The sequence below is a fragment of the Salmo trutta genome, chromosome 33 (assembly GCF_901001165.1).
Source record: "Salmo trutta chromosome 33, fSalTru1.1, whole genome shotgun sequence".
In the NCBI taxonomy this organism is placed as follows: Eukaryota; Metazoa; Chordata; class Actinopteri; order Salmoniformes; family Salmonidae; genus Salmo; species Salmo trutta.
In genome coordinates this window covers 33227181-33240235 of record NC_042989.1, presented here as the reverse complement: position 1 = coordinate 33240235, position 13055 = coordinate 33227181, and the positions used below count along the sequence as shown (strand labels likewise).

Genomic DNA, 13055 nt, shown 5'->3' with positions numbered 1-13055 from the left:
CCCAGTCCTCCCCACTAAAATACAGATTTACCTCCCAGTCCTCCCCAGTAAAATACAGATTTACCTCCCAGTCCTCCCCAGTAAAATACAGACTTACTTCCCAATCCTCCCAAGTAAAATACAGACTTACTTCCCAATCCTCCCAAGTAAAATACAGACTTAGTTCCCAATCCTCCCAAGTAAAATACAGACTTAGTTCCCAATCCTCCCAAGTAAAATACAGACTTACCTCCCAGCCCTCCCCAGTAAAATGCAGATTTAACACCCAGTCCCCCTCAGTCTAAAATCCAGATTTACCTCCCAGTCCTCCCCACTAAAATCCAGATTTACCTCCCAGTCCTCCCCACTAAAATCCAGACTTACCTCCCAGTCCTCCCCAGTCCGCCCATGGTCCTTGGACACCTCCTGTTCTTCTTCCTTCTCCTCCTCCTCTTCTTCTTCTCTGTCTTCAACCAGTACAAACTCCTCCTCGTCGCCCTCCTCCGACCCTCCCTCCAGCATGCACAGGCCAGGCCTCCAGTGGTTCATGTAGGCGTACAGCTCATCTGAGCTACAGGCGACAAAACACGTCAGACCTTTGATTAACTTCTAATGTGAACATTAAAAAAAACTTGAAGCCTCTACATTCCTCAGCATTCAACAGCAATTCAAATCGCTACAGGAGACATGTTAAACTTGATGTTAATGTTAGACATTGTCAGTGTGAGGTGTTAATGTTCACAGAATCTAAACGGAATGTTAATGTTAAACTAAAACAGTCTGTTTCTGTGGCTCCAGACTGCAGACGGTTACCTCTCCTGGGAGAAGGCGAACCAGGAGTCCCTCCGGGGTAAGGTTTTGTTTGTCCCCAGCAGCAAGCCTGCAGCCACACCTTTCTTCTTCCCAGTGGATTGCTGGAGTCGCAGCCTGACAAACATCAGACCTCCAGAAGTCCCTGAAGACAGTCTAGAGGGGCCTGGAGAAGAGGGAGGGGGAGAATGAGGGAGAGAGAGAGAAAGCGAGAGAGAGAAATAGAGAAAGGTGAAAAGAGAGAGAGGGAAGGATGGAGAAAAATGAACTAAACAGTACTCCTTGGGATAAAACCATGATCTAAACCTATTGACTTGATTCCTTTCCTTACCTGGTGTCTGATTCCTCACAGACTGCTGCTTCTTCGTCCCCTCTCTGCCCACCAGCTCCATCCTCACTTTATTCCCTGTCCCTGCTGCCTCTTGTCCTCCACAACAGAAGGTGGCAGCACTGCTCAACACGGCTCCTTCCACAGTCCTGGATGACTGCACAACCAGCTCTTCCAGCGGACTACCCTTCCCCTCCAGCTGCCACTCAGCCATGTCACTGCTCCTCTCTTCCTCAGAGAACCCCTGGACCAGGCTCAGAGCCAGGTCAGACCTCAGCTCCGACGTAGCAGCAGACACCAGTGCTGGGACAGTCTCCCCCTTGTGGTGTGGAGGGCTACTGCTGCTTCGCCGCCCACCCTGCTCGAGCATCTTGACAGTTTTGGAGCCAGTTTTCTGTATGTTTTTAGTTCCTTTCCACCTAGTAACAGGTTAAAGAATACTTTTTAAGCCTCGAGACAATTGAGACATAGACTGTGTATGTGTGTCATTCAGAGGGTGAATGGGCAAGACAAAATGAATGGGGGGTGTGCAACTCAATATTAGGAAGGACAGCTGTAGGATGCTGAACAGTGGGCCATATGACAGCTGTAGGATGCTGAACAGTGGGCCATGGTACAGCTGTAGGATGCTGAACAGTGGGCCATATGTTGATCTGTGCTAAGCTACACCAAATCGGTGTGTGCCTTGAACGTGCACATAGCCATTTAGCGCTGACCTGTGTGTGGAGGAGTTGAAGTGCACGTGGGAGATGTCAGAGTAGAAGGAGACCGAGGCCAGGCTGTCCACTGAGCAGGACAGCAGGTACTCCTCACAGCCGTGCTCTATCACCAACGGGTGAGTCTTGCACGGGTCAAAGAACATCTTATTGGATGTCACCAGCAAGATACCAGAAACCACACCCTGGTGAGAGAGAGAGAGGGAGAGAGAGAGGGGTGAGAGACAGGTGAGCATGTGAAGAAAGAGAGGTGAGAGATGAGATAGATGAGTGGGAGGTGAGAGAGGTGAGCAGGTATTTTATTAGGATCCCCATTAGCTGTTTCTGAAGCAGCAGCTACTCTTCCTGGGGTCCACACAAAACACGACATAATACCGAACATCAATAGACAAGAACAGCTCAAGGACTGTACTACACACATTTTAAATAAGAACAATAGAACCAAAAGAGGTTCTACGAACAGTTCCATGCATACATACATTAGTACATATACACTGGGTGTACAAAACATTAGGAACACATTCCTAATCTTGAGTTACATCCCCCCCATTTTTCCCTGAGAACAGCCTCAGTTCGTCGGGGCATGGGCTCTACAAGGTGTCGAAAGCGTTCCACAGGGATACTGGCCAATGTGGACTTCAATGCTTCCTACAGTTGTGTCAAGTTGACATGATGTCCTTTGGGTGATGGACCAGGTCTGGTCAGATAGATAGGGGAGAGACGCTGTGCTGTGTTGTATTAGTTATCGTGTTGTTTGCTTGAGTAATTTGAGATGGAAGGGAGTTCCATGTGATCATGGCTCTATACAGTGAGGGAAAAAAGTATTTGATCCCCTGCTGATTTTGTACCTTTGCCCACTGACAAAGAAATGATCAGTCTATAATTTTAATGGTAGGTTTATTTGAACAGTGAGAGACAGAATAACAACAAAAAAATCCAGAAAAACGCATATCAAAAATGTTATAAATTGATTTGCATTTTAATGAGGGAAATAAGTATTTGACCCCCTCTCTATCAGAAAGATTTCTGGCTCCCAGGTATCTTTTATACAGGTAACAAACTGAGATTAGGAGCACACTCTTAAAGGGAGTGCTCCTAATCTCAGCTTGTTACCTGTATAAAAGACACCTGTCCACAGAAGCAATCAATCAATCAGATTCCAAACTCTCCACCATGGCCAAGACCAAAGAGCTCTCCAAGGATGTCAGGGACAAGATTGTAGACCTACACAAGGCTGGAATGGGCTACAAGACCATCACCAAGCAGCGTGGTGAGAAGGTGACAACAGTTGGTGCGATTATTCACAAATGGAAGAAACAGAAAAGATCTGTCAATCTCCATCGGCCTGGGGCTCCATGCAAGATCTCACCTCGTGAAGTTGCAATGATCATGAGAACGGTGAGGAATCTGCCCAGAACTACACGGGAGGATCTTGTCAATGATCTCAAGGCAGCTGGGACCATATTCACCAAGAAAACAATTGGTAACACACTACGCCGTGAAGGACTGAAATCCTGCAGTGCCCGCAAGGTCCCCCTGCTCAAGAAAGCACATATATATGCCCATCTGAAGTTTGCCAATAAACATCTGAATGATTCAGAGGACAACTGGGTGAAAGTGTTGTGGTCAGATGAGACCAAAATGGAGCTCTTTGGCATCAACTCAACTCGCCGTGTTTGGAGGAGGAGGAATGCTGCCTATGACCCCATGAACACCATCCCCACCGTCAAATGAGAACGGTGAGGAATACTTTCGGGTCTTCCCTGTGGCTCAGTTGGTAGAGCATGGTGTTTGCAACGCCAGCATGGTGTGTGCAACGCCAGGGTTGTGGGTTCGATTCCCACGGGGGGCCAGTACAAAAAAATAAATGTATGAAATGTATGCATTCACAACTGTAAGTTGCTCTGAATAAGAGCGTCTGCTAAATTACTAAAATGTAAATGTCAAACATGGAGGTGGAAACATTATGCTTTGGGGGTGTTTTTCTGCTAAGGGGACAGGACAACTTCACCGCATCAAAGGGACGATGGACGGGGCCATGTACCGTCAAATCTTGGGTGAGAACCTCCTTCCCTCAGCCAGGGCATTGAAAATGGGTTGTGGATGGGTATTCCAGCACGACAATGACCCAAAACACACGGCCAAGGCAACAAAGGAGTGGCTCAAGAAGAAGCACAATAAGGTCCTGGAGTGGCCAAGCCAGTCTCCAGACCTTAATCCCATAGAAAATCTGTGGAGGGAGCTGAAGGTTCGAGTTGCCAAATGTCAGCCTCGAAACCTTAATGACTTGGAGAAGATCTGCAAAGAGGAGTGGGACAAAATCCCTCCTAAGATGTGTGCAAACCTGGTGGCCAACTACAAGAAATGTCTGACCTCTGTGATTGCCAACAAGGGTTTTGCCACCAAGTACTAAGTCATGTTTTGCAGAGGGGTAAAATACTTATTTCCCTCATTAAAATGCAAATCAATTTATAACATTTTTGACATGCGTTTTTCTGGATTTCTTTGTTGTTATTCTGTCTCTCACTGTTCAAATAAACCTACCATTAAAATTATAGACTGATCATTTCTTTGTCAGTGGGCAAACGTACAAAATCAGCAGGGGATCAAATACTTTTTTCCCATCACTGTATAATAATGTGCTTGCTACGCCATTGCTTATAAACTCAGTAAAAAAGAAACGTCCTCTCACTGTTAACTGCGTTTATTTTCAGCAAACTTAACATGTGTAAATATTTGTATGAACATAGATTCAACAACTGAGACATAAACTGAACAAGTTCCACAGACATATGATTAACAGAAATGGAATAATGTGTCCCTGAACAATGGAGGGGGTCAAAATCAAAAGTAACAGTCAGTATCTGGTGTGGCCACCAGCTACATTCAGTATCTGCAGTGCATCTCTTCCTCATGGACTGCATCAAATTTGCCAGTTTTTGCTGTGAGATGTTACCCCACTCTTCCACCAAGGCACCTGCAAGTTCCTGGACATTTCTGGGGGGGGAATGGCGCTAGCCCTCACCCTCCGATCCAACAGGTCCCAGACGTGTGCAATGGGATTGAGATCCGGGCTCTCCGCTGGCCATGGCAGAACACTGACATTTCTGTCTTGCAGGAAATATCACACACAGAATGAGCAGTATGGCTGGTGGTATTGTCATGCTGGAGGGTCATGTCAGGATGAGCCTGCAGGAAGGGTACCACGTGAGGGAGGAGGATGTCTTCCCTGTAACGCAAGCTTTGAGATTGCCTGCAATGACAACAAGCTCAGTCCGATGATGCTGTGACACACCGCCCCAGACCATGACGGACCCTCCACCTCCAAATCGATCCCGCTCCAGAGTTCAGGCCTCGGTGTAACGCTCATTCCTTCGACGATAAACGCGAATCCGACCATCACCCCTGGTGAGACAAAACCGCGACTCATCAGTGAAGAGCACTTTTTGCCAGTCCTGTCTGATCCAGCGACGGTGGGTTTGTGCCCATAGGCGATGTTGTTGCCGGTGATGTCTGGTGAGGACCTTCCTTACAACAGGCCTACAAGCCCTCAGTCCAGCCTCTCTCAGCCTATTGCGGACCGCCTGAGCACTGATGGAGGGATTGTGCGTTCCTGGTGTAACTTGGGCAGTTGTTGTTGCCCTCCTCTACCTGTCCCGCAGGTGTGATGTTCAGATGTACAGGTGCAGGTGTTGTTACACGTGGTCTGACACTGCGAGGACAATCAGCTGTCCGTCATGTCTCCCTGTAGCGCTGTCTAAGGCGTCTCACACTACGGACATTGCAATTTATTGCCCTGGCCACATCTGCAGTCCTCATGCCTCCTTGCAGCATGCCAAAGGCACGTTCACGCAGACGAGCAGGGACCCTGGGCATCTTTCTTTTGGTGTTTTTCAGAGTCAGTAGAAAGGCCTCTTGAGTGTTCTAAGTTTCATTACTGTAACCTTAATTGCCTACCATCTGCAAGCTGTTAGTGTCTTAACGACCGTTCCACAGGTGCATGTTCATTAATTGTTTATGGTTCATTGAACAAGCATGGGAAACAGTGTTTAAACCCTTTACAATGAAGATCTGTGAAGTTATTTGGATTTCTACGAATCATCGTCGAAAGACAGGGTCCTGAAAAAGGGACGTTCTTTTTTTGCTGAGTTTAACTATAAATTCAGTATAACTATAAGAAATCTAAGATATATCAAATAAATTATATCCAGCGTTTGTTTATATATATATATAGTGCCCCTTGTGTGCACCTCTGGTAATACTGTAAATGCAGGTATGGTACAGAAACAATATGACGGTAGGAAAATCTGGACACCATCTAGATACCACCCAACCCAAAATCAATCTCTCCTCTACTTTGAGCCATACTGTGGACATTAGCCCTCTGTACATAGAAGGGCAAGACGTGCTGCTCTGTTCTGGGCCAGTTGCAGCTTTTCTAGGTCCTTCTTTGCAGCACTTGACCATATCACCGGGCAATATTCAAGATTAGATCAAACTAGAGCCTGCAGGACTTTTTTGGTCGACTGTGGTGTTAAAAATGCTGAGTATCTCTACAACAATTGAATCAATATGCCTTGACCTTAACAATTTACAGTCTAAGGTGACATGCTAGTGATAGATAATTAGAGGGCCTAGTGAAATGCCACACTTTACATGTTTACCATTAGAGAAGCTTCCATTCAATAAAACCCTCTGTTCTATTGGATAGATGGCTCTCAACCCATAATATGGTCGAGGATGTAAAGGCATAGCACATATGTTTTTCTAATAACAGATTATGGTCAATAATATCAAAGGCTGCAATGAAGTCTAACAATACAGCTCCAACAATCTTCTTATTACCAATTTCTTTCAGCCAATCATCAGTCATTTGTGTCAGTGCAGTACATGTTGAGTGCCCTTCTCTGGAAGCATGTGGAAAGTCAGAGAAACACAGAGAAATACAGTAGCATTGTATCTGGTCCACAAAAACAATCCCCCAAAAGTTTGCTAAGAGCCGGCAGCAAGTGATTGGCCGGCTGTTAGAACTAGTAAAGGGCGCTTTACCATTCTTGGGTAGCGGAATGACTTTAGCTTCCTTCCAGGTTTGAGGACAAAGACATTCCTCTAGGCTCAGATTTAAAGATATGACAGTTAGGAGTGGCTATAGAGTCAGCTACCATCCTCAGTAGCTTTCCATCTATGTTGTTAATGCTAGGGGTGAGAGAGGTGAGTGGGTGGTGAGAGAGGTGAGTGGGTGGTGAAACAGAGGTGAGTGGGTGGTGAAACAGAGGTCAGCAAGAGGTTAGAGAGGAGTGAGCGAGAATGACTCGTCTCCACCCACCTTGCGGTCAGTGATGTAGCGGCAGAAGAGCTTGAGGTACGGCATGGCCGCTGGCCCCTCCCCCAGGGAACACTCAGGTAGGAGGGCCAGTAGGCAGAGCTGTCCATCAGGCATTTGCACCGCCTCCACATCCTATGAGAATCAAAGCAAGCACAGTTTTTTTTATTTTTAAACACAGCAGAGGAAATTCACTTTTTTAAAGTCTAGTGGCGCAGCGGTCTAAGGCATTGCATCTCAGTACTAGAGGCGTCACTACAGACCCTGGCTCGATCCCGGGTTGTATCACAACCGGCCGTGATTGTGAGTCCCATAGGGCGGTGCACAATTGGCCCAGCGTCGTCCAGGTTTATTAGGGGAGGGTTTGGCCAGGGTAGGCCCGCATTGTAAAATAAGAATTTGTTCTTAACTGACTTGCCTAGTTAAATAAAGGTTAAATAAAATGAAAATAAAAGTTAGCAGTGTTTAAAGAAGGCATTATCCACTCGTTAAAACAGTGCTTTGCATTGAAAGCTAACTAAGCAGCTTCCAAAAGAACAGCATTTGAAGAAACAATCAATCATTGCCATTAGCTAAAGGTTTTTCCAGTCCTGCATTGACTCTTGTTCTATTGAACAATTTCAGCTCTGCTAAGCTAGTTTAGCCTCTCTTAACAAGAACAGGCAGGTTCACCACACCAAAAGCAATAACACACTCCATTAAAGGCCTGACATGACACAGAAAAACATGGTTAAATCATTTAAAAACATTGTTAAATGTACTTCCTCTTCTGTGTGGATTGTGGAATAAATTCATCCACATTGTCCTTACCAGTAACTTGTCATACTCTGCGTCCGGTGACAGGGAGTGAGGGCTGGGCGATGGGGCCGGAGAAAGCCCTGGGTCAGTGTCCAACTCTGGCTCCAGCCTGAGGTCGGGGTCAGGGTGCGTCGCCACGGGAGATGAGCCTTGGCCAGAGCCTTTACTCTTGGGAACGCGGAGGTGCTTCAAAATGGAAGAGCGGAGAAACATCACAACACAGAACAACACAAACTCAAGCACTGCTGTTAATAATACTCTGCCAAGTCTAGGACCTCCCACTTCCTCTTTCTAACTGAACTTTACATCTGTGGTCTCCTCTGTAGCCTACTGGAGTGGAGGGATGGACGCTTGAGTGGTAACCATGCAAATAGGTTTTCCCAGAATGCCATGTGGTGAAAGCTATGCTCTGTCACTCACTTTGCATGTCAAATCCATAGTGGAAGGGACAAACAAAACAGCAACATATAATGTCACTATGCTGACTTTTGATCATTATACTGGAAAAAAAAGCACAAGTATGGAGATAAAAGATGACAATGTACATTTTGTCCATTTCTCTTCAAATGGTATGAAGCTGATCATACCCGCAGGCCTGCAATTAGTGTGTCAGGTCTCCTCACCGTGAAATGTGACAGAAATAACCTGTCACATCTCTCGGTGAAGATAACGTTCAGAATGCTGATACAACGACAGAAGATACCAGTGTCATATACTGTATGTATGCATGTATGTAGCATCTGATAAGGTTGGGAACCATGGTGACTTTTTCTTACCTGCCGGGAGATGAGGGAGGAGGAGGTGGAGAGATGCCTGTTCAGCTTGGTCTGATCTCCCATGCTACTGTACTTGGAGGTGACACTGAACACAGTGTCTTCATGGTGGGCCTGTGAGTACACACAGTGCAGAAATCCACGTTAGGTACTCCAATATGAAAATACAATCAGACTAAATAATACCAATCTTTTCCAATAATTTGAGATCGAGGCCTACTTATTTTCAGAATGCTTATTAGCTGGATCTACACCTATGATTACAGAAACAGGAGGTAGGGCTCCTGCCCTATGAGGTGTTCTGGCTCACACCAGTCAAGGCTTGTGTAAGGCTACTTACTACTACACCTATCATTTTTTTTATTTTATTTTTATTTCACCTTTATTTAACCAGGTAGGCAAGTTGAGAACAAGTTCTCATTTACAATTGCGACCTGACCAAGATAAAGCAAAGCAGTTCGACAACATACAACTACACAGAGTTACACATGGAGTAAAACAACATACAATCAATGATGCAGTAGAAAAAAATAAGACTATATACAATGTGAGCAAATGATGTGAGATAAGGGAGGTAAAGGCAAAAAAAAATGCCATGGTGGCAAAGTAAATAAAGTATAGCAAGAAAAACACTGGAATGGTAGATTTGTAGTTTGAAGAAAGTTCAAAGTTAAAATATCATTACAGATTAGTGAACACCACTGCTGTGTCGGTAGGTAGGTAGGTAGGTAGGTAGGTGTTGTCTTGCTGAAGCGCCACAGCCCCCTGGCAAGCCCAATAATATCATGCTAATCCTCCAGCCGCTGCCTCCCACACAACACAACCAAAACTCAGCTATTGACAGATGGGGCCCATTGACCTAAATTACGTTCCTAACGCTTGACAGACTCCATGCAGACAGGGGCACAACTTTCACTGGGGACATAACCCCCACCACATTCTAAAATTGCATTTTTTATCATTGCAGTTATATCATTGCACTGTAATACAAAAAAGCGGCTTCGGTGTGCTTTAGGACCATGTGGACGCCTCAGAGCGGTCCGGTAGGCTGTTTGGCGGTTACAGCCAGCTAGATTTAGGACCGCGCAGACACCACAGAGCATGCAGACAGGCTGTGTGAAAGCAAAGCTTCTGACCAGCACGGTGCTACTTTCTGCAGATGCTGTCTGTGTGTTGTAAAAGTTGTAAAAGCAAGCAGAGCAGAAACTGGCTACTCTTTATTTGACTGACGTAGCTGGCAAAGTAACTTCTGTTTGACTTAACAGAAAAAAAGTGCTTATTCCCAGTGCTGAGCTAGTAGTGTAATTGACATGTAACGTTAGCTAATTAATTCATCCCCTCTGACTAAACTTCTGTCTGAAGAGAATGAACTAGCTCGGTGGTAGCTACCATGGACAGTTCAGCTCTTGCCTCTAGCTATCTGTCAGATAGCAGTATCTAACAGCTGTTGTGTGTATAGAAATGTTTTGTAGCCTTTTTGTCCCGTTTCAATAGAAGTAAATTAACTTGGCTAGTTTTTGCCAGTTGATGTACCATTAGAGCCTGCCAAATCTTGGCTAAGATTAGCTAGCTAGCTAGCTAGCTCACTAACTTTAGGTATTAGTTTTGCTCCAATCACATCAGATCTGAATCAAACAATGAAACCTGCGGCAAAACAATGAAAGACTGATATTCTGACGTTTTTTGCTGGCGCACTGAGTTTTTTTGTTGTCAGTATAGCAATGTAACGTTATTGATCTGTCAGTTTCCAGTGCTAATTCCCTACTTTTCACACTTACACGGTATAAACATATCTACAGACTACACTGTCATGGTGCACAGTAAGTACACAACACAATATTGATGATGATGATGATGATGATGAATGGATACAGATATGTTTGAATGCCCAGTCATGTTCATATAATCTCAGACATAAATTACTGCAGTTTCAGACCATCCATTGAACATCCTGTATGCCAGTGAAACTGAAATACATGCACTCAGAAATGTAATTCCACTCAGAAATGTAATTCCTCTGCTGGAGGTGTAAAACACAAAAGGGGACATATTTGCATTATTTTACGATCTTGTGAAGGCTCACAAGATCAGCATGTCTACAGATTCTCCCTTCTTCCTGTTTTTGATTGCTTGGAAATGTTGATACTGAAGACTGTTATCAGAAGAACCTAGCATTTATAGCAGGTAAGAAATGCATTGCCATTAATTGGAAGGTTGGTTATCCTCCCACAATATCACAATGGATGGCAGAAATGTCAAGCTATGTATCACTAGATTTGATGTATTACTAGATTAAGGGTACACTGTGCAACTTTCATAAGGTCTGGGTGCCTTATATGGAATAGCCTACTGTATGACAAAAGGGGTCTGTATTGAAAACATGAGATTTTCTTAGTCGAGCAGTCGCAAATAGAAACAAAAATGTCATTGCACACGAGACACCTTTGTGATTTGCGCCTGTCTTAGTGAAGGCCATGGAGATGCCACGGTCCAAGAATATGGGGATTGTGGCTCAGATGCACAAGGCACGTCTCTCTCCAGAATGCGCTCTCTCTCCTGCCATTTTGTGAGTATTCATTGTTTCATAACTTCCTTGCTTGCTACGTCTATCACTTCCCCATTACATACATCACCAATAGTAGCCAACATTTACCTTTAATTCACATAATTTCTAATCTGAAATATTTGTTTGGTAATGGTAATTTCTGTTAATGCATTCAATAGATTATTATTCCAATCATTTACCGTTCTCATTGTCGGAGTGGACATGTGTTTTATGCAGAACTCACAACCTATGCTACACTTGTGAGAAACAAGTTGTTGTTAATTTCATCACATTTATGAGTTGTCAATTTATTCATCGTCCTTTGTTTGAAATGCTTTTGTCAAGGTTGAATAAGCACATGATTCCACATATAGAAGTAGGACTAGTCTACCTGGCCTGCGCGCAAATGTAGGCCGATAAAAGTGCCCATTTTGGGGATGTCTAACAATATTTCTGATTGTCTTAACTCACCACCATTAATGAGCTGTGGCGTTTCTCAAAGTAATTTATATTCACCTCATACAGCAAGTAAACAAAGTCTGTTTTTAGAATCAATTGAGAATGATTCTCAAACTACTTGAACGGTATTTCCAGCTCTCTCCCTTTTGATAACCACTCGGCATGAAAGGGAAAAATGTAATTCTCTGATCCAGTGGAAATGTCATAAAATACCTGATTACTTCTCATCCCTTGCACCTACAGCTGTGTCTCTCCCGAGCTCACTGGAGTGGGAAACTGAGGGCCCAGAATATTTTATACAATGCTTAAAGTTTGCTGGTATAAGTTTTTGGGTGACCGAGTTGATACAATGTTTCAAGATTGTTGCAGACAGGCCATGCGTAGCCAATGTGATTTATAGGATATTTATTTTTATCAGGATATTTTCTACCTGCAGGCTGCAATGTTTTTGTGTTGGCTTTATGTGGGTTATTATGTATTAGATAATTGGCAATGGCAATAAAAGTTACTTTAATTTTCATTTAGATAGAATGTAGATTAACCATAGACAATGATTGTGAGATACAAAGACTAATATAAATTAAATGAAACTGTTCCATGAAAATGTGCATATGAAAATCATAACTGGTATGCAGATTGGTAGAAATAGTACAATAATCAGGCACTCCATATGGAAAAGGTTGCCCACCGCTGGTATAGTCTATTACCGGCAACTTCAGGAGAGTAACTCTGCCAAGGCCACCAGCAGCAGGAGAAGGCAGGTCGGGAACAGGTTTTGTTTCTTCTGGTTATGCTGTCTTGATCTCTGGCTCCCTCAAGTCATTTGTGTGCGTGCATAAAGCATCAGTTGACTTTATTAAAACACACATGCAGGCCTCAGCCACTACCCTGAGAGCACCTGATTCAGTGTATCATGCAGCCCTCAGGTTCATTACAAATCAAAACGTCTAACACATCATTGTGATCTCTACAGTGCTGTTGGATGGTCGTCATTGACCTTGCGTAGGCTTAAACACTGGTATACACTGATTTATAAGGCCATATTGGGTAAAATGCAATTTTATCATCTTGGTTCTTTTTTAGTCAGGTCGGTAAATAAATGACAATTACGGTACAATTCTCATTTGCTTCTAACAGTACCAAAAATTATGTGATGGTAGAAATAGTTTTAGTTACTTAGCACCATGGTCCTGGAATTCTATCCTGAATATAAAATTTGATGATCTAGTTTCGTTGGTGGAGTTTAAACACTTGATCGATGTATATATCATAGAAGAGTGTAATTGTTTTTAGACCAGCTGTTTTTAGTCAAGAGTTTCGTGTT

The 13055-nt window shown here is 43.9% G+C and overlaps 1 protein-coding gene across 3 annotated transcripts in view; it reads right to left on the bottom strand.

Moving 5' to 3' along the window:
* Nucleotides 1-13055, bottom strand: part of si:ch211-15d5.11 (nuclear receptor coactivator 7) — a 28051-nt gene that overhangs the window by 7472 nt on the left and 7524 nt on the right. For all 3 annotated transcript variants that reach the window (XM_029730670.1, XM_029730671.1, XM_029730672.1), the window contains 7 exons: nt 8731-8841; nt 7967-8140; nt 7160-7291; nt 1834-2018; nt 1121-1536; nt 793-955; nt 364-550 (listed from right to left, as the gene is read on the bottom strand). In XM_029730670.1, the coding sequence (XP_029586530.1) occupies nt 364-550; nt 793-955; nt 1121-1536; nt 1834-2018; nt 7160-7291; nt 7967-8140; nt 8731-8841 (1368 nt within the window). The remainder of the gene's footprint in view (nt 1-363; nt 551-792; nt 956-1120; nt 1537-1833; nt 2019-7159; nt 7292-7966; nt 8141-8730; nt 8842-13055) is intronic.